This window comes from Balaenoptera physalus, assembly GCF_965194825.1.
Source record: "Balaenoptera physalus genome assembly, chromosome: 14".
In the NCBI taxonomy this organism is placed as follows: Eukaryota; Metazoa; Chordata; class Mammalia; order Artiodactyla; family Balaenopteridae; genus Balaenoptera; species Balaenoptera physalus.
In genome coordinates, this window is record NC_138893.1 from 62,148,289 (window position 1) to 62,173,350 (window position 25,062).

Here is a 25,062-nt window from a genome sequence, read left to right on the forward strand (position 1 = left end):
AAATCATCAACTTAAGCTATTCCAAATGATGGTAATTCCTTATTCATCTTTTATAAGGATAGTCACCATGGTAATATAGGAGAACACTTGGTTATCTATTACACATTGTGATTCCACAATGACAAATCCACGAGAAACTTCATTGATGAGAAAATAAGTCCAGGTTAATGGGACACTGGTATATGAGATTTACATCTTATTACTATTGAATAGATAGAATATTTAATACTACGTGAATTAGAAAAAAAATATGATATTAGGATAAGACACCTCAAAACAGCTGGAAACATTTAAAATCCTTTAATAAAGGAACTTCTATGAGCAGCGTCAGTCTCTTGATGATAGAAAGAATAATATTCTTAACACAGTTTTCATGCTTTTGGTTCTTAGCTGTCAAAACCTCATCCCTGGCACCCAGATATTGTTGATGTTCAGATTATTACCCTTGGGTTCTTGGCCATCACTGCCATCCCTGGGGAGTTTACGTAAGTTCCTCTTTTTTATTTTGTAGTTACACATGTAACTGTTGTGGATGTGTTTCTGTTGGGATCACTTCTTATCATGGGCAGATAATTCTGTACTGACTCCTTTGTATCCTACTGTGCTATGTTTGGCAACGGTGACAAATATTCCCACCCTCTTTTGGTGGGGCCTCTGAAGAATAAATCTCTCTCTGCCTGTTACTAGTGGGTAACCTGAAGTAAAGAGAAAAATCTGAAAAGTTATCATTCCAATAAAATTATACAATGATTTATTATGTCAGTAGAAAGACTTTAAATAATATTAAAACATAGGGTCGTGAAACAATCAGTTTAGGTATTAGAAGCATGGAAACATATTTTAAATCCGATCCTTATGCCATATTTCCTATCTTAGTAAGTAGCAATTTTTTATCTTTCCATTGCTCAGGCCCTAAATCTTAGAGTCATCCCTGAATTCTCTCTTTTTCAATTTTCCCTGCTTTCAATCCTTTAGCAAATTCTGTATGTTCTATTCAACACTTTCCAACATTCTTCCTCTCCCCATCACCCAGCCCCAACCTGGGTCTAAGCCACCATTATCTCTCCCCTGGATTTTACTGCAATAACCTCCTGTCTCACCTTCTTGCTTCTCCCTCGCTCCTCTATAGTCTTTCCTCAACATTATAGCCAGAGTAATCCCTGAAAAGCATAAGTCAAATCATGTCACTATTCAAAACCTTTCAATGGCTTCTAACTCTCCAGAGAAATTCTCAAACCCTTATAATATCCGACAGGGCCCTATGTGATCCTCTCTTCAGCAAGCTCTCTGATCTGATTTCATACCACTCCACCTTGACCACCCCTGCTGCAGCCACCTTGGCTTCAGTGCCATTCCCAGACTACCAAGCATGCTCCTATTTTAGGGCTTTCGAACTTACAGTTCCTTCTGCCTGAAACACTTACCCTCCATTTATCCCCACGGCCAACTCTTTTATTCCTTCTATTCTCTTCTCAAAACTCTAACAGAGATGCCAGTCTTGCTTACATGATATAACATTGTCTTTACCCCCCACCGCTCCTACCACCACCACATCACTACAGCATCAGCACGAACACCGCCATCCCCACAATGACCACCACCATTCTCTTTCATCCTTATCCTACTTTATACTCTCCATAGAACTTATTGTCATCTCACTTTTTTATTTGCTTGTTGACCATCTTCCCTCCCTAGAATGTCAGCTCCATACTGTTGAATACTTAGCAGTTTGAAGTGGGTCTGGTACGTGGTAGGTGTCCAATATTTTACTGAAGGATTAAATGAATGAATGAAATAGTAAGTTCTTTGTAGGCAGGAACAGTACACTCTCTACTTGCCTCAGCTGTTATTAACATAGAATGCAACCTATTGTTGACTCAGTGAATGGAAAGTGATTGGGATCTTTTGCCAGTGATATTCATTGATTCTGTTTTCCTCCTTCAAGTTGTCTGTTTTCACTTTAGGATTTGTCTTGAAGATAGGGCAGTGAGGAAAAAAGCTCAACTTTAACTTGCATTGTTCCTATACACTTTACTATTGTTAGCCAGGCTAACATTTTGGCTTTCACTACAAGTCTTTCTGTGTACCTTGTGTACATTCTGAATAGGAAAACACTTTGATAATTCTGTTTTCTTGACTCAGGACCATGTCTGGACGAAGACTTCGGGAGGCAGTTCAAGAGGTAAATTAAAAACGAAATAAAATATCCATGCGGGCTTCCCTGGTGGCGCAGTGGTTGAGAATCTGCCTGCCAATGCAGGGGACACGGGTTCGAGCCCTGGTCTGGGAAGATCCCACATGCCACGGAGTAACTGGGCCCGTGAGCCACAATTACTGAGCCTGCGCGTCTGGAGCCTGTGCTCCGCAACAAGAGAGGCCGCGATGGTGAGAGGCCCGCGCACCACGATGAAGAGTGGTCCCCACTTGCCACAACTAGAGAAAGCCCTCGCACAGAAACGAAGACCCAACACAGTCATAAATAAATAAATAAATAAATAAAAGAATGTGAATTTCTTTAAAAAAAAAAAAAAAAGAAAAAGAGAGTAGTAGTAGCTCTATTAATTTAAAAAAAAAAAAATATCCATGCATTTTTATTTGGAAAAGAGAAAAGAATTCCCTATCCCTATGATCTGGCACCTTTTAAATTATTCTTTGCAAAGATGACGAGAGTTTTACACATCTTGAAAGTAATGGCTGGAGGTGAAAATGAAATATTGGTGGCATAAGAACAAACTTAAAAAATATAAGAGAACTATAATAAGATTAAAATATTTCATTTGTATTTATGTACTAATAATTTAAAAATTGATAATGGTTTTATGGATTCAGTAGTAAATGACCCCAAGTACATTAGTATCTTCAAGTCCTGTGTAAATAAAAATCTAACACGTTAAAAATGCTGTATTTTATCTATATTTGGGATTTTCTTTACATTCAGAAAGTATTGTAGATGGTTCTAAGATGACATAGTCAACAAATGTCTTATTATATGGAGCTGGAAATAACTCCTGTGGTTAGCTAATATGTTCCCATTATACTTTTTTGGAAATTGATAAAATATCTGTATTTTGGTAATAAGAAGATTCTGCATCTGCAAATACAATCGTTAAGATGTTCGGAGATCCGTTGACTTGCCCAACTATAGTGCAGAGTTATGGCTTTAAGTTTTCCTAAGGGATCCTTTGATACTCCTGTACTCCTAGGCAGTTTTGATCATTAGGAAAAATATTGTTAAGATAGTTATCTTACAAATGATTCATATTTATAATTGTATGTTAAGTATAAGTAGGATGATAATACATTATAAGTTGAAGAGTAATTTTATTTCACTCTCCCTTTCCCCCTAGGAATTTGCAACTTATGGGATGCTGAATGTGACTGTTGTTATTTCAGGTCTATGCAATGTATATACACACTACATTACCACCTATGAAGAATACCAGGTAAAATAAAAAGTTCTCATCATTTAAATGAATTATACCCTGGTCAAGACTATTGCATCAAATGCAGAATTTCTTTGTGGACTTCCTCAATCGTGTTTTTGAGAGGTGATTTTGTTTTAGGGCTGGTAAGAGAATGATAAGCCAGAGGTTGTATTTGGGAGTTCTAGGTTGACCATTTCCAAGTTCAGGTCAAAATTCTAGTCTCACTGACTTCCACTTTCCCTGAAATAAATTACTTTGTCAGGGGCACTGATAATAAGCCTGGGTTATGGCATACAACATTCCTAACTCTATCCTTAATGCTTCTGGTGCCTTAAACTTCTGTGGAACCTGGGAAAAACTCCCATTGATAGCTTCTGTTTATTGAGTGCACTGGCTAAGCACCTTTCAAATGTGATCTTACGTAATCCTCACAATTAGCCCTGACTGAAGTAGGGTATTATTATATCCATGATACAGATTAAGAAACAGAGCCTCAAAAAAATTAGGGAGGCTGCTGGCTGGTAATGCGTTTTTGTTTACAAATAGTACAGAAAGTAGCCCAAGTACTTTTAAACAACAGTAGTTAAAAACGTGAAAACAGTGTAGAGTTCCACAATTAATGGTTTCTAATACATCTGCAGGTATAACTTGGCAATCCATACTGTGGCACACAGGCTACCCCTTGACAAATACTCAGTAATTCCAGCAGTAGAGTCTGCCCTGCTGCCCTCTGTTGACTTTACTGAAGGGTCCCTGCCTTCTAGGAAATCCTGTTGAATAAAGGTTCTTAACTGGGGTAAACTTAGATGTGAATAAGTTTTCATGTATCCACTTTTTCATTTATCTGTAACTGTCATTTAGCATTTCTTTCAATTATGAATGTAGGCAACAAATGACAGTAATATTAGCTGTACCTCTGACTTTTGTCACCAGTAGGAACCATGAATATTTTTCATATCACAAATAGTTACTGCACATCTGGAAATACCTTTTACTCTCATTGCTATTTTAAAATCGCAGTAGTTATTAGATCTGCTACTAGATCTTGTTATTCAGTAGCATCGTACAGAAGCACAAACATTACTCTATCGCAAAATTGGTTTATTATTGTTTGATTTCAGTTGAATGGGTTTCCTTTGTCAATCCTTGTATTTTATTTTATGTGTTTAGAAATGTTGCTCTGAAAGGGGTCCATAGGCCTCAACAGACTGCCAAAGTAGTCCAAGGTGCAAATAAAGTTAGGAACCCCTACTAGCTTGTCTCCTGGTTAGGGACATGAAAGGATTAGTATTAATTAATTAATTAATTAATTAATTCACTCATTCAGTCAACAGATATGTTTTGTGAGAGATACTGTACTAGCCACTATCTGGGCATAACAATGCCTTGCCCTCAAGACCACTAGAATTTATAGGCCAGTAAAAGACATAGAAGAAAGCAGATGATTACATTTCTGTGAAAGGGATGCACAAGGTGTTATGAAAACGAAGAGAAAGAGCACCAGTTTAGACTGGGTATTTGAAGCTGGGGACTGGCAGATTTTCATGAAGATGTAGAATTTGTCCAAGTTATTGAGAATGAGTAAGGACTAATTGAGCAAATAAAAGTTAGGGAGGATGTTCCATATTGAGGGAGCTACATACACAAAGGTCCAGAGGGGCAGACTTAGTATATTTAAGGGGCCATAATTAGTTGAGTACCATGGAATTAGCATGAAGAGGGTAGTGAGACAGGGGCTAGAGTGGGAGGCAAGGGTTAGGTCAATGGAGAGTCTTTTATGTTGTGCTACAGAGCTTTGAGTCAATAAGGAAGATTTTGGGGAACTGCAGTAGAATTTAGAGGAAGGAATGCTCTGTTGAAATCTGTGATTTAGAAAGCTCACTAGGATGGCAGTGTAGAAAATGAATTGGAAGGGCAAGTGTAGGGGCAGAGAACTGATTAAGAAGCTGTAGTTATGATCTGGGTGAGAGCTAAGGGTTTGACCAAGGTAAAGCAGTAAAGAAAGAAGAAAATGAAAAAATTCAAGAGATGTTAAGGAATGATGACTTGGAGACTTATAGGATATAGGATGAAGGAGAGAGAGGGGTCTAAGGTGACTGCAAGATGATCCTGGCATGGGAGACTGGAAGGATGGCCTTCACTGAGATGAAGAATGTTGCAGGGAAAGCTGATATATTTGGAGTGATGAGTTCCAGGTTAGATTTGATGAATTGGAGGTTTCTGTGGAACAACCAAAGCCTTGGTGCTCAGGTAAAAGAAGTTGTATTTGTTTCTATTTTATAGTTCTATGATGGGTTAAATGTCCTTCTCCAGATAGTTCCATCACCCCCCAGTTTATCCAGGAGTTACTAAGACTCTTATTTTTCCTCATTTTTTTCTCCTGCTGTACTCTTTGGGGGAAAACATTTATATTACAAGTACTTAAAATAGACATAAACTCAGGAGCTATTACCCTCTTTCGGGTTAACTGGACTGTTGGTCCAAATGGCATAAGCCAGGAGAATTCTTCACTGCCTTGAACAAGTAGTTGATGGGAGCCATTTACTTTTGCTGGTAAATGGAAATGCCCACTACTTTGTCATAAGTAGTCTTGAATTATGTCAGTTTGGATTATGCAAGATGTCCAGTCATCACCCCTCACTAAAATGCAACACCTTTGTAAATGGATGGAAATATGCAGGATGGTGTAAGACTCTGTTCTGCCTCTCCTGCAGGCTCAGCGGTATGAGGCAGCATCCACAATTTATGGACCACATACTCTGTCTGCTTACATCCAGCGTTTCAGAGTCCTTGCTAAGGCCATTGCTACGGTAATCAAAAATTGTATGTTTGTGTGTTTCAGGGGTGGGGAGATGCAAAGGGAAGCAAAAAAGACCTTAACTTTGAGTGTTCAGTTTCTTTGAAAACCTTTATATTTAAAAATATTGTAGCTGTGAGGTATCTTTAAGAAATGAAACTGGTAAAATAAATTCAGAGTCAGTTAACATCTTTTGGTAGTGACCACTTTTTTCATAGCTATTATCCTCCCAATCATCATGTGAAGTATGGAGGTATTTTCCCCCGTTTTTCAGATGAGCAAATAGGTTCAGAGATGAGAAGTGATCAAGCTTATTATAACTGTGAGTTGAACCAGTGCTCCCTAATCTTGGTCAGTTTCTCTCCAGTTGCTTCCTGAATTGAGTGGTTTATCAGTTCTGAGATGCCCATTTTCCATATTATAACATCTCTGAAATTGGGATGTATTGGGTTGGCCAAAAAGTGCATTCGGTTAGTGAATACGTTGTTTGATAAAGTTCTTGGTGAAAATGAAAAATGTCTTTTATTTTTACTTAAAACTGAAGAAACTTTTTGGCCAACTCAATATCTTCCAATCAAAGGAAACTTACAATTATAGTTAGTAGCATGTTTTCACTTTCTTGGTGGTTCAAAAATATTAATAGTTATTATAATCAATAGAGCCTTAGATTTGACAAAGTGCAACAGTGTCTTGGAATGTACACACACATTATATCTACCTAAAATCTGTACACCTAAATAAGTTTACTTAGAGGAACTCCACTTGTGTAAATCTTCCCTCTGGAATATAGTTTATATATGAAGCTGCACTCTGGTGTCAAAAGATTAGTCAATAAGCAGGATAAGGACTTTAACGTGATAAATGGACCCTTGTACAATGCCACATAAGCCCCAATAAAGGCTGTGAGGCAATGATGGCATAGCAAAGACAATAAAGCCCTTTCAAAGAAAGAGCTTGGATATATTAAATTGAAACAAAACTGCTGTTTCTGTAGGTCAAAATAGTGAAATATGGGCAATTTCATATGCCTCCATCTAATTAGTTATTGACTGTGTGTTTGAAGTTTCAGTACAAGGTATTTACTTCGGATATATTTTAATTATCTGGTTATTGTTTTATCATAATATTCTTTTCAATTTTAGGTCTGATACTTTTTTAAAAAATAGAACTATTTTTATTTTTCATCATAAAAGCTAACTATTTGTAGAATATTCGGATTATAAAGAAAAGTATAAACCTCTAACCCATCTCTAGAGATAACCGCTGTTTAACTTTCATGCAATTACAGGTTTATAGCTCTTCCCATGGAAGTAGTGTCATCAAATTTTATAGTGATATTTAGGAAGAAAAGTGTGATTCATTTTGTGGAAATTTGTTTCAGAATTTTACAGTTACGTGTCTAAGAATATCTATGTGATCTTGAAAAAAAAAAAAACCACTGAGTATCTGCAAGCCTATCTTCCCATTTGCAAAATGAGAAAGATAACGAGTAGGTTATGTGGCTGCTGTCAAGATTAAACATATAAAGCAAGGATTAAGGTACATCAAATCCATATGAGGGCTATTTAAAATTTGAGATTAGAATTTTGGTGACACTATTAAAGGTGGCAAATTTTGTGGAAAGCATAGATTAAACCAGTCATGATACAGGCTGATCTTAACTTTTAAATTAAAAATATGTTTATTATATTCTTTAATGAGCACAGAGAAGGATTTAGGAAAAAACTTGGTAGTGACTTTGGATAAGAGACACTCAACACTTTTTAAACCTTTAAAGAATAATTACAGTGTCATGTTACAGAGGCTTATCATGTGTTTCTGTCCAGAGTCATACAGTTAAAGAATGGCTGTCCCAGAACCTAAACTCGTGGAGCATGGTTCCTAGCTTACACTCTAGATTATACTGCCTAGGGGAGTGAAAGTGTTACCTGTGATCGACACTTTCTTTTAGTCACAAAAGTTTAAATCATGGACATCTAGGCTCCTATTTCAGCAGAGTTCCCCTCGCATTTTGTTACAGTTGTTAGCTCTTGGGAAGAGGGAGAGGGAGTGGGAAAGTGAGTGTGTATGTGTTTGCTTTCATGAAGGCATTTTTGGGGATCTGGGGAAAGGGTCTTGACTCTACATTGTATGCTTCTTAAGCAAATGCTCTCTGTTCTAGGATACAGTAGCCAATCTGAGCAGTGGTCCAGAGCCTCCATTTTTCAAAGACCTGATGGCCCCATTAATCCCTAATACTGTGGACAGAGCGCCTGTAGGCACAACTTTTGGGGATGTCCTGCAGCCAGCCAACCCTAAATACAGAGTGGTAAGACTGGCAAAGAGGTCTTGGGATCCTTCAGAAGCCTGTGTGGGGATGGGGGGAAAGATGTTGTTTAATGTCACCACCTGCCTCGAATCATGCCTCGGACCAGCTGTTAGCAATAATTTAGAAAATTTTTCTTATCTCTGCAGAGGCTCTGAAAACATGAAAATGGGGAAGTATTTATTTTTCAGTTGGAAATTGTGGAAAATTGAATTTCTAAAATTCAAATTATTCCTTTTCTTTTTAAAGGGATAGTCCTGGAACCATTCATTGTAGCATAGAAAAGTTGTCTATGATATGTCAAGGATAGGAAAAGCACATAGAAATGAAGCAGGATTTCTACCACTACTATTTGATATAGATCTTGTGTCTTGCAACTTTGCTAAATCATTTATTAGTTCCAATAAATTTTTTTTGGTGTGGATTCCTTAGAAATGTCTATGTATAGTATGTCATCTGTGAATAAAAACAGGTTTACTTATTCCTTTTTAAATTTCTTTTGTGGATGCCTTGTATTTATTTCCTTATTGCACTGGCTAGAGTCTCCAATGCAATGTTGAAAAGAAGTTGTAAGACTGGACATCCTTATCTTGTTTCTAATCTTCGGAGGAAAAGTATTCAGTCATTAAGTATAATGTTTTCTTTAGAATTTTTGTAGATGCTCTTTATCAGGTTAAAAAAATTCCCTTCTATGTCTAGTTTGTTGAGAGTTTTTATGAAGAAAGGGTGTTGAATTTTTTCAAATCCTTTTCTGTGTCTACTGAGGTGATCATGTGGTTTTTGTTTTTTATTCTATTAATAGGGTGTATTGTATTGGTTGATTTAAGATATTAAATAAATACCCTTTAGTAATGGTATATAATACTTTTTACATGTTGTTAAATTTGGTTTGCTAACATTTTTCTAAAGAGTTTTGTGCTCATGTCCATGAGGGGCATTTGTAGTCTTCTTTTTATGCGTTGTCTTTGACTGCCCTTGGTATCATGGTAACACTGGTCTCAGAAAAGGAGTAGAAAGTGTTTCCTCTTGTATTTTCTGAAAATGTATGCAAAAGATTGATATTATTTCTTCTTTAAATATTGGATCAGATTTACTAGCAAAGTCATTTGAATTTGGGCTTCTTTTTATGGCAAAATTTTAAATCACTAATTCAGTTCCTTTACTAGTTTTAGGCCTATTCAGATTTTCTGTTCTTGAGTCAATTATGTGTCTTTCTAAGAGTTTACTTTGTCTTTAGGAATTTTCCCATTTCATATAATTGTCTAATGTGTTGGGATAAACTTGTTCATAATATTCCCTTTTAATTCTTTTAATTTCTGTAAGGTCAAAAATGATGTCCCCTCTTTCTGCCTGATTTTGCTGACTTGCGTCTTCAAAGAGCCATCTTTTAGCTTCATTGATTTTGTCTGTTTTTCCATTTCACTGATTTTTGCTCTAGTGTTTCATTTCTTTCTTTCTGCCTGCTTTGATTTTATTTTGCTCTTCTTCTCATTTCTTAAGGTGGATGCTTAGGTTATTTTTATGTTTTAGTGTCCTTTTTTAATTCCTCTGTTGGTTTTTTACTATGTATATTTTTAGCTGTTTTCCTGGTAGTTATTTTAGGGACTTGAAAAAGAACTCTGTTTCTTCTTTTTACACTCCACTCTCAATACTTCTGACAGCAGATGTGTGGAGGTTTCCCCCCACCAAGTAACTCTCCAGTTCTCTGTGGACACCAGTTTGATGTCCTACAGTTCAATTCAATTCTGATGGTATTTACTTGGGGTTGGCACAGATCCCACAGGTTAAGGGCTCAGTCCCACTAGACTGCACCCTCCCCCTCACCTCCCGCTCCCCATACACACATATTTCAGACACCAGTGGCAAATCCAAGTTGTGCACAAAACCTGTGCTTCTAACAGCCTGGCTATAAATTGGAGATTCCCATGACCTCCTCCTCAGGTTTAATGACTTGCTAGAATAGCTCACAGAACTTAGGAAAATAGTTTACTTACTAGATTCCAGGTTTATTATAAAAGGATACAACTCAGGAACAATCAATGGAGAGATGCATAGGGCAAGGTATGGGGGAAAGAATGCAGAACTTCTCCAGCCATGCCACCTTCCCAGAGTCTCCACATATTCACCAGCCTGGAAGCTCTCCAAACCGCATACTTTAGGGATTTTTGTGGAGGCTTCATTATGTAGGCATGATTGACTACATCATTGGCCATCGGCAGTTAACTCAACCTCCAGCTCTTTTCCCTTCCCTGGAGATCAGGGGGTTGGAGTTGAAAGTTCTAACCCTCCAATCACAGGGTTTGTTTGCCCCCATTCTGAGGTTATGCAGAAGTCCACAGCCACCAGTCCTCTTAATAGCATACAAAAGACACATTAGCAGAGATTCCAAGGGTTTTACGAGCTGTGTGCCAGGAAATGGTGGCAGAGACCAAATATATATATATATTTATATCTCATGTCACAGAGCTATAATATGCATCTTAACTAATCACAACCTACTTTAATATAATACTAACTTAATTCTAAAAAAATACAAAAAGATTCTTCCCAAATATCTTTTTTCCCTTTCCCATCTTTGGTGATATTGTCACATAGTATATCTACATGTAAATGTAATAATACAGTGTTATAATTATTGTTTTATAAAATCTTATGTCATTTAAAGACATTAAGAAAATCTATGAAAAAATATATTTATAGAAAATTTTTATTTACCTACATATTTACCAGTTCTGGTACTCTTTATTTCTTTTTAAGAATTTGTATTATCATCTAGCATCATTTTCTTTCAGCTGGAAGGACTTCCTTTAGTATTTCTTGTAAGACAGTTATACTAACAACAATTTCTCTCAGGCTTTGTTTGTCTGGAATGGATTTATCTTCTTTGAAGAATGGTTTTGCTGCATTCTTGATTGAAAAAATTTTTTCTTTTATTACGTTGAATATGTTATCCTGTTACTTTCTGTACTTTGCTCTCTAATGAAAAGTCAATTGTTAATTTTATTGTAATTTCCCTGTAAGAAATGAATCACTTTTCTCTTGCTGCTTTCAAAATTTTCTTTTTGTTTATGTCTACCACTAGTTTGCTACAATATATCTAAATGTGAATCACTTTGTGATTATCCTACTTGGAATTTGTTGAGTTCCTTGGATCTGTAAAGTAACATTCATCAAATCTGGGAAGTTTTCAGCCATTATTTCTTCAAAAAATTTTTTGTTCTTTTCTCTCTTTCTTCTAGTTTTGGAACTTCTGTTTTGTGAATGTCAATATACTTGGTGTTGTCCCACATGTTTCTGAGGCTCTGTTAATTTTACTTCAATCTTTCTTACCCTCTCTATTCTTCTTATAGGATAATTTATATTGATAAATTCTAGTTCACTTATTCTTTCTTCTGTCATCTCACATTTGCTGTGAAATCCCTCTAGTGAATTTTTCATTTCAGTTGTTGTGATCTTCAACTCCAGAAAATTCTCTTCACTGTGTTTCTATTTGTTAAATCATTATCATTATACTTTCCTTTAGTTCTTTAAACCTGATTTATATTAGTTCTTAGAACATTTTAATAACAACTCCTTTGAAGTCTTTGCTAAATCTAACATCTGGCGACACAGAGAGGCAGTTTTGATTGTTCCTTTTTTCCCCTTAGTATGGGCAATACTTTCTTGTATGCACATCTCATTTTGTTGTTGTTGTTATTTGAATACTGCATGTTTGTTGATATATTGTAGCAACTCTAGATTCTAGCTTCACTTCCCCACCCCAGAGTTGTTATTTTTGTTTATTTGTTTGCTCATTTAAAACTTGACTGGGCGAATTAGTAAAGTCTGTCTCTCTTACAATGTATGGCTGCTATATCTTTGCTCAGTTTTTTATACTTGATTTTAAGTCTCGCTCTCAAGTGTTGCTTCTGTGATTACAGAACTTAATGTTCAGCTGAATATTGGTCAGAGTTTGTATTTAGGTGGCTCAAGGAGTAAGAATTTCAATCTCTGCTGATAGAATTGTGTGAGCTAGGGTATGCATTCAAACTTCAGACCATTTTCAGTTTTCCCCAAATTTTAATTTCCACTGGGGTCTCTTATATCTCCTCTGCACATACATCCAGACATTAACCGGGGATATAGGAGTGGTTTGGGCCTGCTCTGTTCTCTGTGTATGATGATAGCCTCTGGTTAGTCCAGGACAGGATAAGAGCTTATTAAAACCATGACAGTTATCTTACTTCCCTGCAAACTATTAAATCACCAATTACCAGTCTAGCCACTATCCCTCAATGTTTGCCTTCCACTGAGATCACCACTTTAAATGGCTATGTTCCAAATTAAGTAAGTTCCTTCTGGCAGCAGCAGAAAAGCTGTTGATTTTATGGCCTTCCCCACTCTGGTTGAAATATGGTACTACAGAGGATGAGAGCAACCCTGGTAAGAACACCAAAAACTTGCACTGTGCTTACCACTAAGTTTAGTAGTTTTAATGAACAAACATTTCTCAGCTTTTGGTTGATAATTGAAGTGCTAAAATGGTTATTTTTAGAGTTACATATGATCCAGCAATCCCACTCCTGGACATATATCCAGAGAAAACTCTAATTTAAAAAGATATAGGCACCCCAGTGTTCATAGCAGCACTATTTACAATAGCCAAGATATGGAATGGAAGCAAACTAAATGTCCGTTGACAGATGAGTGAATAAAGAAGATGTGGTATTATATAATATACAATAGATACTACTCAGCCATAAAAAAGAACGAAACAATGCCATTTGCAGCAACATGGATGGACCTAGAGATTATCATACTAAGTGAAGTAAGTCAGACAGAGAAAGTCAAATATCATATGCTATCACTGATATGTGGAATCTAAAATATGATACAAATGAACTTATTTACAAAAGAGAAACATACAGACATAGAAAATAAACTTTTGGTTACTAAAGGGGAAAGTGGGGAGGGAATAAATTAGGAGTTTGTGATTAGCAGATACAAACTACTATATAGAAAATAGATAAACAACAGGGTCCTACTGTTGCAACGGGAACTATATTCAATATCTTGTAATAAGCTATAATAACCTATAATGGAAAAGAATATGAAAAAAGTATATAACTGAATCACTGTACACCAGAAACTAACATGACATTGTAAATCAACTGTATTTCAAAAGGTAAAATAAAATTTAAAAATGGTTATTTTTGACAGTTTTGTCTATATATATAGTTGCTTTTTAGGGAGAGGACCTACTGACCTCCTCACTCTTTCATATCAGAAACGTCTGTTCTATACCACTATGGTTTGAATTGGCATATAATATTTGTAGTGGGGTTGTCTCTCATAGTTAAGGTGAGTGTGACTAAACAGGAAATTGTGATGGTAAGAAGAAAAATCAAGGACAAGAATGCTTTTAAGGATTAGGAAAATTTGACTAACCGGATACAAATTTTATTTTTTTTATGTGAACCATAATATTGGCTGCAGGGCTGATTGCTCTATATAAAGAATATACTGATTTTTGCAGAAAATTCTAATTGTTGTTGAAACATTTTACTAACCATTGGTGAGACTGGCTAATTTGATAATCTCACTGGTGAAAATGAAGAAAATTAGAAAAACTAAACTAATGTTAGTTATTCAGGGGAGTTAACGGTAAAGTAAATAATTGAACAGCACATCTCTGTTTAGATGGTCATCATTGATTATGAATCCATGGACTGTTTTTATTAAAAAATGTTTTTAATATGGGCTAGGTCTTGGAGGACGAGTAGGAGTTCACAGAGCCTGTCAAGACATACCACCTCTAGGTATATGGACTATAGAGGGCCTAAGGTGGAGCAGCAGGTGGGAAATTACCTGTAAAAGGTCTTGTGTGCCATAGTAAGTCATGTGAAGACTTATTTGTTTGGTAGTTTGTTATTTAAAAAAATTTTTTTATTGATGTATTATTAACATACAATAAACTGCATATATTAAGTGTACAGTTTGGTAAATTTTCACTATTAAGGCCAATTACTTCTTCTTGAATGATCTTTAGTAGTTTCTGTATCTCAAGGAATTTGTCCATTTCATTTCATCTAAGTTATTTGAATTTGCAGGTGTAAAGTCTTTGCCAATTTTTCCTTATCTTTTACATATCTATAGAATCTGTATTGATGTCCCCTGTTTTATTCCTGGTACTGATAATTTGAGCCTTCTGTTTGATTTTTTTCTCTTGATCATTCTGGCCAGTGGTGTTATTCCATTGATCTTTTCCTGGTCTTTGTGTTATTGTCATATATTCTACTTTTATATAATTTATCAACTCCATCATGGATTGTTCTTATTTTTAAACAGTGGATTATTTTTAAAGAGACTTAAATAATATGAGAAAAATATTATATTAACTCACACATTAACAACTGACCCTTCATTTCTTTTTGTAGATCCAAATTTCCATTTAGTGTCATTTTCTGTTTGCTTGAAGGACATCTTTTAACATTTTTCTTTCTTCTTTTATATTTTGAAAATGTCTTTATTCTATTTTCATTTTTAAGAATATTTTTACTGTTTATGGAATTCTTGGTTAACAGTTTTTTCTTTTAAGACCTTAAGATTTTGTTCTACTGTATTCTGGTTTGCATTGTTTTCAGTGGAAAAAAAAGCTGCCGTCATCCTTATGTATGTTCTACTCTGTGTAATGTGTCTTTTTTTTCCTCTTGGTTTTAGAATTTTTTTCTTTTTATTTCTAGCTTCCAGCAATTTGATTTTAAGGATCCTTGGTGTCACTTTTTTTACGCTTCTTGTGCTTGGGGTTCATTGAGCTTCTTGGACTTGTGGGCTTATAGTTTTCAGCAAATTTGGAAAATTTTGGCTATTATTTATTCATTATTTTTTTCTGAATTTCTTCCTCTCTTCTATCCTTTGGGAACTCCAATTACCTGTATATTAGGCGGCTTGAAGTTGTTCCACAGCTCACTGCTGCTCTGTTCTTTTTTTTTCAGTCTTTTCCCCTTTTTAATTCTGTATAGTTTTTATTGCTGTGTCTTCAAATTCAGTAATCTTTTCTTCTGCAATGTTTGATTTGATAATTCTATCTAGTGTATTTTCTTTATAGATATTATAGTTTTCATCTCTAAGGGTTTGGATTAGGTCAATTTAAATAAAAATCTTCCACATGTCTACTTAACATGTTCATTCTTTCTGCTAGATTTTTGAACACACAGAATAGTTATAAGAACTGTTTTAGTGTCCTTGTCTACTAATTCTATCATCTAATTCATTTATGGGTCAGTTTTGATTGAGAGTTTTCTCATTATGAGAAGTGCTTTTCTTTCCTTTGTATGCTTGATAATTTAGATGTCAGACATTGTGAATTTTTATCTTGTTAGGTTTTAGATGTTCTCCTATTCCTGTAAATATTTTTGAACTTTGTTTTAGGGTGTTATTGAATTATTTGGGAAGAGTTTGATTTGGATGGGTCTTTGTAAGTTTTTAGGCAGAGTTGCTTTTATTCTAGGGAAAATCTCTCTACCATGCACTTGAGGTAGAATTCTTTTGAATTATGAGTTTTCCCATTCTGGCTGGTGGGAACAGGAACTTTTCACAGTTCTCTATGAGCCTGGGATTTTCTCTCTAATTCTTTTAAAAGATTATTTTCCTAGGTTCAGGTACTTTCCTTACATGCATGCAGAGTTGAAGGGAGCCTTCTGCAAATCTCCAGAGTTCTCTCTCGGTGTACATCTCCTCTCTATGGTCCTCTCTTTTCTCTGTTACTCTACCCTGTGAACTCAAGACCACTTGGTCTTCTTGGACTCCCACATCTATTCCTTAACTTACATAGACTGCCTAGCGTTGCTTGATTCTACCTCCTTGTGCTATGGCCTGTAAACTCTCTGAAGGCATAAAACTGAGGCAATTGTAGGGCTCATCTTTTTCATTTTCTGTCACTCAAGGATCACTGTTTTCATGCCTAATGTCTTTAAAACCATTCTTTAATACATATTTGTCCAGTTTTTTTAGTTATGTCAGGTGAAAAGTTAAATACACACCTTGTCAATCCATCTTGTATCTTTTATATGTAAGTGTATGTGCAAGTATAAGTCATCTGAAAAAACCACATTCACAGAAAGATATACAAGATGAAAAGGCAGAGGGCTATGTACGAGATGAAAGAACAAGATAAAACCCCAGAAAAACAACTAAATGAAGTGGAGATAGGAAACCTTCCAGAAAAAGAATTCAGAATAATGATAGTGAAGATGATCCAGGACCTTGGAAAAAGAATGGAGGCAAATATCGAGAAGATGCAAGAAATGTTTAACAAAGACCTAGAAGAATTAAAGAACAAACAGAGATGAACAATACAATAACTGAAATGAAAACTACACTAGAAGGAATCAATAGCAGAATAACTGAGGCAGAAGAACGGATAAGTGACCTGGAAGACAGAATAGTGGAATTCACTGTTGCGGAAGAGAATAAAGAATGAAAAGAAATGAAGACAGCCTAAGAGACCTCTGGGACAGCATTAAACGCAACAACATTCACATTATAGAGGTCCCAGAAGGAGAAGAGAGAAAGGACTCGAGAAAATATTTGAAGAGATTATAGTCGAAAACTTCCCTAACATGGGAAAGGAAATAGCCACCCAAGTCCAGGAAGCCCAGAGTGTCCCATACAGGATAAACCCAAGGAGAAACATGCCGAGACACATAATAATCAAATTGGCAAAAATTAAAGACAAAGAAAAATTATTGAAAGCAGCAAGGGCAAAACAACAAATAACATACAAGGGAACTCCCATAAGGTTAACAGCTGATTTCTCAGCAGAAACTCTACAAGTCAGAAGGGAGTGGCATGGTATACTTAAAGTGATGAAAGGGAAGAACCTACAACCAAGATTACTCTACCCAGCAAGGATCTCATTCAGATTCAATGGAGAAATCAAAAGCTTTACAGACAAGCAAAAGCTAAGAGAATTCAGCACCACTAAACCAGCTCTACAACAAATGCTAAAGGAACTTCTCTAAGTGGGAAACACAAGAGAAGACAATGACCTACAAAAACAAAACCAAAACAATTAAGAAAATGGTCATTGGAACATACATATCGATAATTACCCTAAATGTGAATGGATTAAATGTTTCAACCAAAAGACACAGGCTCGCTGAATGGATACAAAAACAAGACCCATATATATGCTGTCTACAAGAGACTCACTTCAGACCTAGGGACACATTCAGACTGAAAGTGAGGGGGTGGAAAAAGATATTCCATACAAATGGAAATCAAAAGAAAGCTGGAGTAGCAATACTCATATCAGATAAAATAGATTTTAAAATAAAGAATGTTACAAGAGACAAGGAAGGACACTACATAATGATCAAGGGATCAATCCAAGAAGAAGATATAGCAATTATAAATATATGTGCACCCAACATAGGAACACCTCAATACATAAGGCAACTGCTAACAGCTATAAAAGAGGAAATCGACAGTAACACAATAATAGTGGGGGACTTTAACACCTCACTTACACCAATGGACAGATCATCCAAAATGAAAATAAATAAGGAAACACAAGCTTTAAATAACACAATAGACCAGATAGATTTAATTGATATTTATAGGACATTCCATCCATAAACAGCAGATTACACTTTCTTCTCAAATGTACACAGAACACTCTCCAGGATAGATCACATCTTGGGTCACAAATCAAGCCTCAGTAAATTTAAGAAAATTGAAATCATATCAAGCATCTTTTCTGACCACAATACTATGAGATTAGAAATCAATTACAGGAAAAAAACGTAAAAAACACAAACACATGGAGGCTAAACAATACGTTACTAAATAACCAAGAGATCACTGAAGAAATCAAAGAGGAAATCAAAAAATACTAGAGACAAATGACAATGAAAACATGGCGATCCAAAACCTGTGAGATGCAGCAAAAGCCGTTCTAAGAGGGAAGTTTATAGCTATGCAAGCCTACTTCAAGAAACAAGAAAAATCTCAAATAAACCATCTAACCTTACACCTAAAGCAATTAGAGAAAGAAGAACAAACAAAACCCAAAGTTAGCAGAAGGAAAGAAATCATAAAGATCAGAGCAGAAATAAATGAAATAGAAACAAAGAAAACAATAGCAAAGATCAATTAAACTAAAAGCTGGTTCTTTGAGAAGATAAACAAAATTGATAAACCATTAGCCAGACTCATCAAGAAAAAGAGGGAGAGGACTGAAATCAATAAAATTAGAAATGAAAAAGGAGAAGTTACAACAGACACCTCAGAAATACAAAGCATCCTAAGAGACTACTACGAGCAACTCTATGCCAATAAAATGGACAACCTGGAGGAAATGGACAAATTCTTACAAAGGTATAACCTTCCAAGACTGAACCAGGAAGAAATAGAAAATATGAACAGAACAGTCACAAGTAATGAAATTGAAACTATGATTAAAAATCTTCCAACAAACCAAAGTCCAGGACCAGATGGCTTCACAGGTGAATTCTATCAAACATTTAGACAATAGCTAACACCCATCCTCCTCAAACTCCTCCAAAAAACTGCAGAGGAAGGAACACTCCCAAACTCATTCTATGAGGCCAACATCACCCTGATATCAAAACCAGACAAAGATACTATAAAAAAACGAAATTACAGACCGATATCACTCATGAATATAGATGCAAAAATCCTCAACAAAATACTAGCAAACAGAATCCAACAACTCATTAAAAGGATCATACACCATGATCAAGTGGGATTTATCCCAGGGATGCAAGGATTCTTCAATATATGCAAATCAATCAATGTGATACACCATATTAACCAATTGAAGAAGAAAAACCATATGATCATCTCAGTAGATGCTGAAAAAGCTTTTGACAAAATTCAACACCCATTTATGACAAAAACTCTACAGAGAGTAGGCATAGAGAGAACCACCTCAACATAATAAAGGCCATATACGACAAACCCACAGCATACATCATTCTCAGTGGTGAAAAACTGAAAGCATTTCCTCTAAGATCAGGAACAAGAAAAGGATGTCCACTCTCACCACTATTATTCAACATAGTGTTGGAAGTCCTAGCCACGGCAATCAGAGAAGAAAAAGAAATAAAAGGAATACAAATTGGAAAAGAAGAAGTAAAACTGTCACTGTTTGCAGATGACATGATACTATACGTAGAGAATCCTAAAGATGCCACTAGAAAACTACTAGAGCTAATCAATGAATTTGGTAAAGTTGCAGGATACAAAATTAATGCACAGAAATCTCTTGCATTACTATACACTAATGATGAAAAATCTGGAAGAGAAATTAAGGAAACACTCCCATTTACCACTGCAACAAAAAGAATAAAATACCTAGGAATAAACCTACCTAGGGGGACAAAAGACCTGTATGCAGAAAACTATAAGACACTGATGAAAGAAATTAAAGATGATACCAACAGATGGAGAGATATACCATGTTCTTGGATTGGAAGAATCAATACTGTGAAAATGACTCTACTACCCAAAGCAATCTACAGATTCAATGCAATCCCTATCAAATTACCAATGGCATTTTTTACAGAACTAGAAAAAAAGTCTTAAAATTTGTATGGAGGCACAAAAGACCCTGAATAGTCAAAGCAGTCATGAGGGAAAAAAACGGAGCTGGAGGAATCAGACTCCCTGACTTCAGACTATACTACAAAGCTACAGTAATCAAGACAATATGGTACTGGCACAAAAACAGAAATATAGATCAATGGAACAGGATAGGAAGCCCAGAGATAAACCTACGCACCTATGGTCAACTAATCTATGACAAAGGAGGCAAGGATATACAATGGAGAAAAGACAGTCTCTTCAGTAAGTGGTGCTGGGAAAACTGGACAGCTATATGTAAAAGAATGAAATTAGAATACTCCCTAACACCATACACAAAAATAAACTCAAAATGGGTTAGAGACCTAAATGTAAGACCGGACACTATCAAATTCTTAGAGGAAAACATAGGAAGAACACTCTTTGACATAAATCACAGCAAGATCTTTTTTGACCCACCTCCTAGAGTAATGGAAATAAAAACAAAAATAAACAAATGGGACCTAATGAAACTTCAAAGCTTTTGCACAGCAAAGGAAACCATAAACAAGACGAAAAGACAACCCTCAGAATGGGAGAAAATATTTGCTAACGAATCAACGGACAAAGGATTAATCTCCAAAATATATAAACAGCTCATGCAGCTCAATATTAAAAAACAACAACAACCCAATCCAAAAATGAGCAGAAGACCTAAATAGACATTTCTCCAAAGAAGACATACAGATGGCCAAAAAGCACATGAAAAGCTGCTCAACCTCACTAATTATTAGAGAAATGCAAATCAAAACTACAGTGAGTTATCACCTCACACCAGTTAGAATGGGCATCATCAGAAAATCTACAAACAACAAATGCTGGAGAGGGCGTGGAGAAAAGGGAACCCGCTTGCACTGTTGGTGGGAGTGCAAATTGATACAGCCACTATGGAGAACAGTATGGAGGTTCCTTAAAAAACTAAAAATAGAATTACCATATGACCCAGCAATCTCACTACTGGGCATATACCTAGAGAAAACCATAATTCAAAAAGACACATGCACCCCAATGTTCATTGCAGCACTATTTACAATAGCCAGGTCATGGAAGCAACCTAAATGCCCATCGACAGACGAATGGATGAAGGAGATGTGATACATACATACAGTGGAGTGTTACTCAGCCATGAAAAGGGACGAAATTGGGTCATTTGTAGAGACATGGATGCATATAGAGACTGTCATACAGAGTGAAGGAGGTAAGTCAGAAAGAGAAAAACAAATATTGTATATTAACGCATATATGTGGAATCTAGAAAAATGGTACAGATGAACTGGTTTGCAGGGCAGAAATTGAGACACAGATGTAGAGAACAAACGTATGGACACCAAGGGGGGAAAGTGGCAGGGCTGGGGGCGGGTGGTGGTGTGATGAATTGAGAGATTGGGATTGACATGTATACACTGATGTATATGAAATGGATGACTAATAAGAACCTGCTGTATAAAAAAAAAAAGAATAAAAACAACAACAACAAAAAAGTATAAGTCATCCATGGAAAGTTTTGGCTTTCCTTATTTAATTCAGTTCATTTCCTGGATGTGTATGAGAGGGAGATATAAGAAGATATCTAAGGCTGAAGAAGCCATTTTAATGTGCTGTCACTAATTTGAACTATAGCTCTATATCTTCATCTATATCTGAATCTACCAAAAGCAAATTCATTGGCCCAAAATTCTGAAGTAATTTGTTGCCCCCAAATTCCTGTATCCATTGTTACAAGTGTATTTTCTCTAATATTCTCAGAAGACAACTCACTTGATTAAATAGAATACAATCTCTATAGGTACCCAAACTCCTAGAAACATTTCATAAATAATGGCCCAAATATGAGCATGGCAAAAAATACTTTTATTAGAAGTCATAAAATGAGTTTTTATTTTCAGGGAGAAGTTGTTGAAGTTACATTTGTAGGTGCTAACCCAAAGAATTCAGCAGAAAACCGGGTAAGCATCAATGATTCTTTTTACAAATTTAAGTCCACTTTTTAGCCTTTCATTTACTTAAGTGTCCCTATGGAGCTTAACAAAATAAAGGTAAAATGTTCCAACTTGCTTTTCATCTTATTTTGTAGGTGTGAGAAAATTTTCAGTGGGAACAGTTAACGTAGAGTTGAGTCTGGGAACAAAGCCCACAGGAAATATTTAACTGGTTCTACTTAGGATCACATATAGCACAATGCATAGAGAATGGCATTGTCTCTTGAGATGACGTAGATTTGAATACAGTTCTTATTTACATATTCCAATTTTAAAACTATTGAATTTGGTAAAATAATCCTAGGGTCAGTGTGACATGTATCTTTGTTTCCTTCTTACCCCTCTTTGGCTCCTCTCCTCTTCTCCTGCACTCCTGATTCTGGTCCTGCCTCTACTGTTGTGGAATGATCATGGATCCCTGCGTGGACGCTCTACTGGCTTGGAGACCTGGCCCATGCACTTTACTTTTTCTTGCATTGGCCATTTCCCTAGTTTTTGCTACTGGCACTAATACGGTATTTATTTATTAATCTTGAAAAATGACACAAGAAATACAGATCCCATGTAAAAACAGACAGTATAGAAGTGCTTAAAATAGAATGTGAAAATACCTCTCTTCATAAACATTTTTAGAGGTAATCACTGTTGACAGTTTGTTACATATCATTTCATAGTTTTTTGTTTTTGTCCTATGTATTTATATATGTATATATGATAAAGTATATATAATATATCTATGAATAAAGTGAAGTAATTTTACTCCTCTGTAACTTCCTTGGAATGTTCATATGACTACACAAGCAATAACCAGAAACATTCTAGTTGTAAAAATTCAAACAACAAAGAAATATATAGAGGAAAAAGAAAGTGGGTTTATGAAAGTAATTTCAAGGTCAGATTTTTTTTTACTGTGGTGGAGAATGCATTCACTTTATCTATGAGCCGTTCTTCCCAGAGCCCACTGTCACTTATAATCCAAAATACCTTTCTTCCAAATGAGCCTTCCCATTTCTGTTTATTAAAATATGGTTATTCCTTTGATAAAAATTGTGACAATATGACATTGTCAAATATGATATTGGGGAAATTTTTTCTACTGCTTGGGTAGTCAACATGCACCTGTTTGAAATAACTTCTCTAGGCAGTCAGGTCATGCTAGAATATTTACATGTTTACAACATTACTTTCTAAAGATATTAAAGTGTTGTAGCAAGACTGCAGAATTAGCTGTAATCTGACATCCTTAGGGTAGAGAAATACTATCATCATTATTGCCATGGAGAAGCAGGAGACTAAACTGCTTAAAGCGCTATAATGAGAATAGAATTAATTTCTAAGGATGTTTTGGGACTTGTCATAAAACAATTTCTGGTACCCTTTATTATTAGTAATCATCACTTCCTCACCACTATTTATTGAATGCTTACTCTTTGCAGGTACGAGGCTAAAGTTTTACATGCATTATCACATGAATCTAATTTAATCCTCCCTACTGCCCAATGAGTTATGTTTTATTATCCCTGTTTTACAGGTGAATAAACTGAGGCTTAGAGAGATTAAGTAACTTGTATGAACTAATTGTGTATCTGGAAAAGATTAAGGTTGGGAGGTGGGGGGAGGATGGTCACATAGTTCATGCATTCGGCATCCTAGCCTTGTTCTCTGATCTGCACTCTAGACCTTTACACTGGGGCCCACCCTATCTCCTACTCCATTGAAGGCCTTCCCAGTGTCACTCTGCCCTAAATGGCCATGAACAGTTCTCTTTGCAAGTCACTGTGGTTATGAAAACTTTTTTTTATTGAATATAATCCATTAGGTGAGTAATTGAAGAATTTTAAATAATCCCATGGCCCAGCTATAAGTAGGTGATCCATTCAGTATTTGTTTGAACACCTGTAAATTACAGGGCTGTGATGGATAAAGGTAAATTAGACACAAGTTCTGCCCTTAAGGTCCATAATCTAAAGATTTTTAAGGAAAATTGGAGATTTATGGCCTTTGTATCTTTTAATTTATTATGTTATTTAAATATATGCTTTATTTGAAGCTGAATTCTGGTCTAAAACAAATTACTATAAACCAATGTGGAAATTTTATTTTCCACTGGGAAAATAAAATCTGCTTATGATGTGGGTTTCTAGGAATCCATTATGACAAAATATAAGGGTTGCTTTTAGCACCCTAGGAGTAGGAAGATTTATGCATCCTTTTCAATTCTTTCACTAAGGCAGGTATATTTACTAATAATTAATTTACCTGGAGATGAAAAGATGAGGAAATTTTCCCATTTTCCCTCTGAAATCTTGAGGTGAATAGAGAAAGTCTTGGAATACAGATCAGTAAACATGTCATGAAACTGTTTGCTGCCTTTTCTAAATCTTGTTTTATTTCGTCTCTTCTTTGCCCTAATTTCCAAAAGTTGCTCTCAGCTCTAAAATTATGCTTCATTCAGTTTTCTAAAGAAAAGCTGTGGTTTTTAATAGACTGGATGAATTAACATTCTGAAGGCATTGCATAGAATGTTAAGAGGAACACCTAAGGATTTGGATGAAATTCTAATACACGTTCATATCAGATATTGGGAGGTTAGCAATGGTCAACAAAGGGGAGTATGGGGTATGTACAATGTACAAACAGGTTTCTTCTGTGACTGTGCAGTGTCTGATCAGTTATATTAATTGCATTTCAGACCCATCAGACCTTCCTCACTGTGGAGAAATATGAGGCCACATCAGCAACATGGCAGATAATGCATAATGATGCCTCCTGGGAGACTCGGTGAGCACGTTTATTGAATATTTTGTCTTTCAAGCCCTGAAACGAGTTGGTTAGTAATGCAGAGAAGACAAATGGGAAGACTGGCTCAGTACATGATATTAATGATACCAAATTCCCAAGGAGCCTTCTGGCCATATTTAGTTGATTTAT

General features: G+C 35.7%; 1 protein-coding gene across 7 annotated transcripts in view; it reads left to right on the top strand.

Annotated features, from left to right (window-relative positions):
- LOC309642300 (putative neutral ceramidase C) overlaps positions 1 to 25,062 on the top strand; it is an 85,331-nt gene that overhangs the window by 55,473 nt on the left and 4,796 nt on the right. For 6 of the 7 annotated variants that reach the window (XM_082423699.1, XM_082423697.1, XM_082423695.1 and 3 more), the window contains 7 exons: positions 391 to 485; positions 2,143 to 2,182; positions 3,348 to 3,443; positions 6,140 to 6,235; positions 8,384 to 8,530; positions 22,039 to 22,098; positions 24,824 to 24,912. In XM_082423699.1, the coding sequence (XP_082279825.1) occupies positions 391 to 485; positions 2,143 to 2,182; positions 3,348 to 3,443; positions 6,140 to 6,235; positions 8,384 to 8,530; positions 22,039 to 22,098; positions 24,824 to 24,912 (623 nt within the window). The remainder of the gene's footprint in view (positions 1 to 390; positions 486 to 2,142; positions 2,183 to 3,347; positions 3,444 to 6,139; positions 6,236 to 8,383; positions 8,531 to 22,038; positions 22,099 to 24,823; positions 24,913 to 25,062) is intronic. The other variant, XM_082423700.1, reaches the window with a different exon arrangement.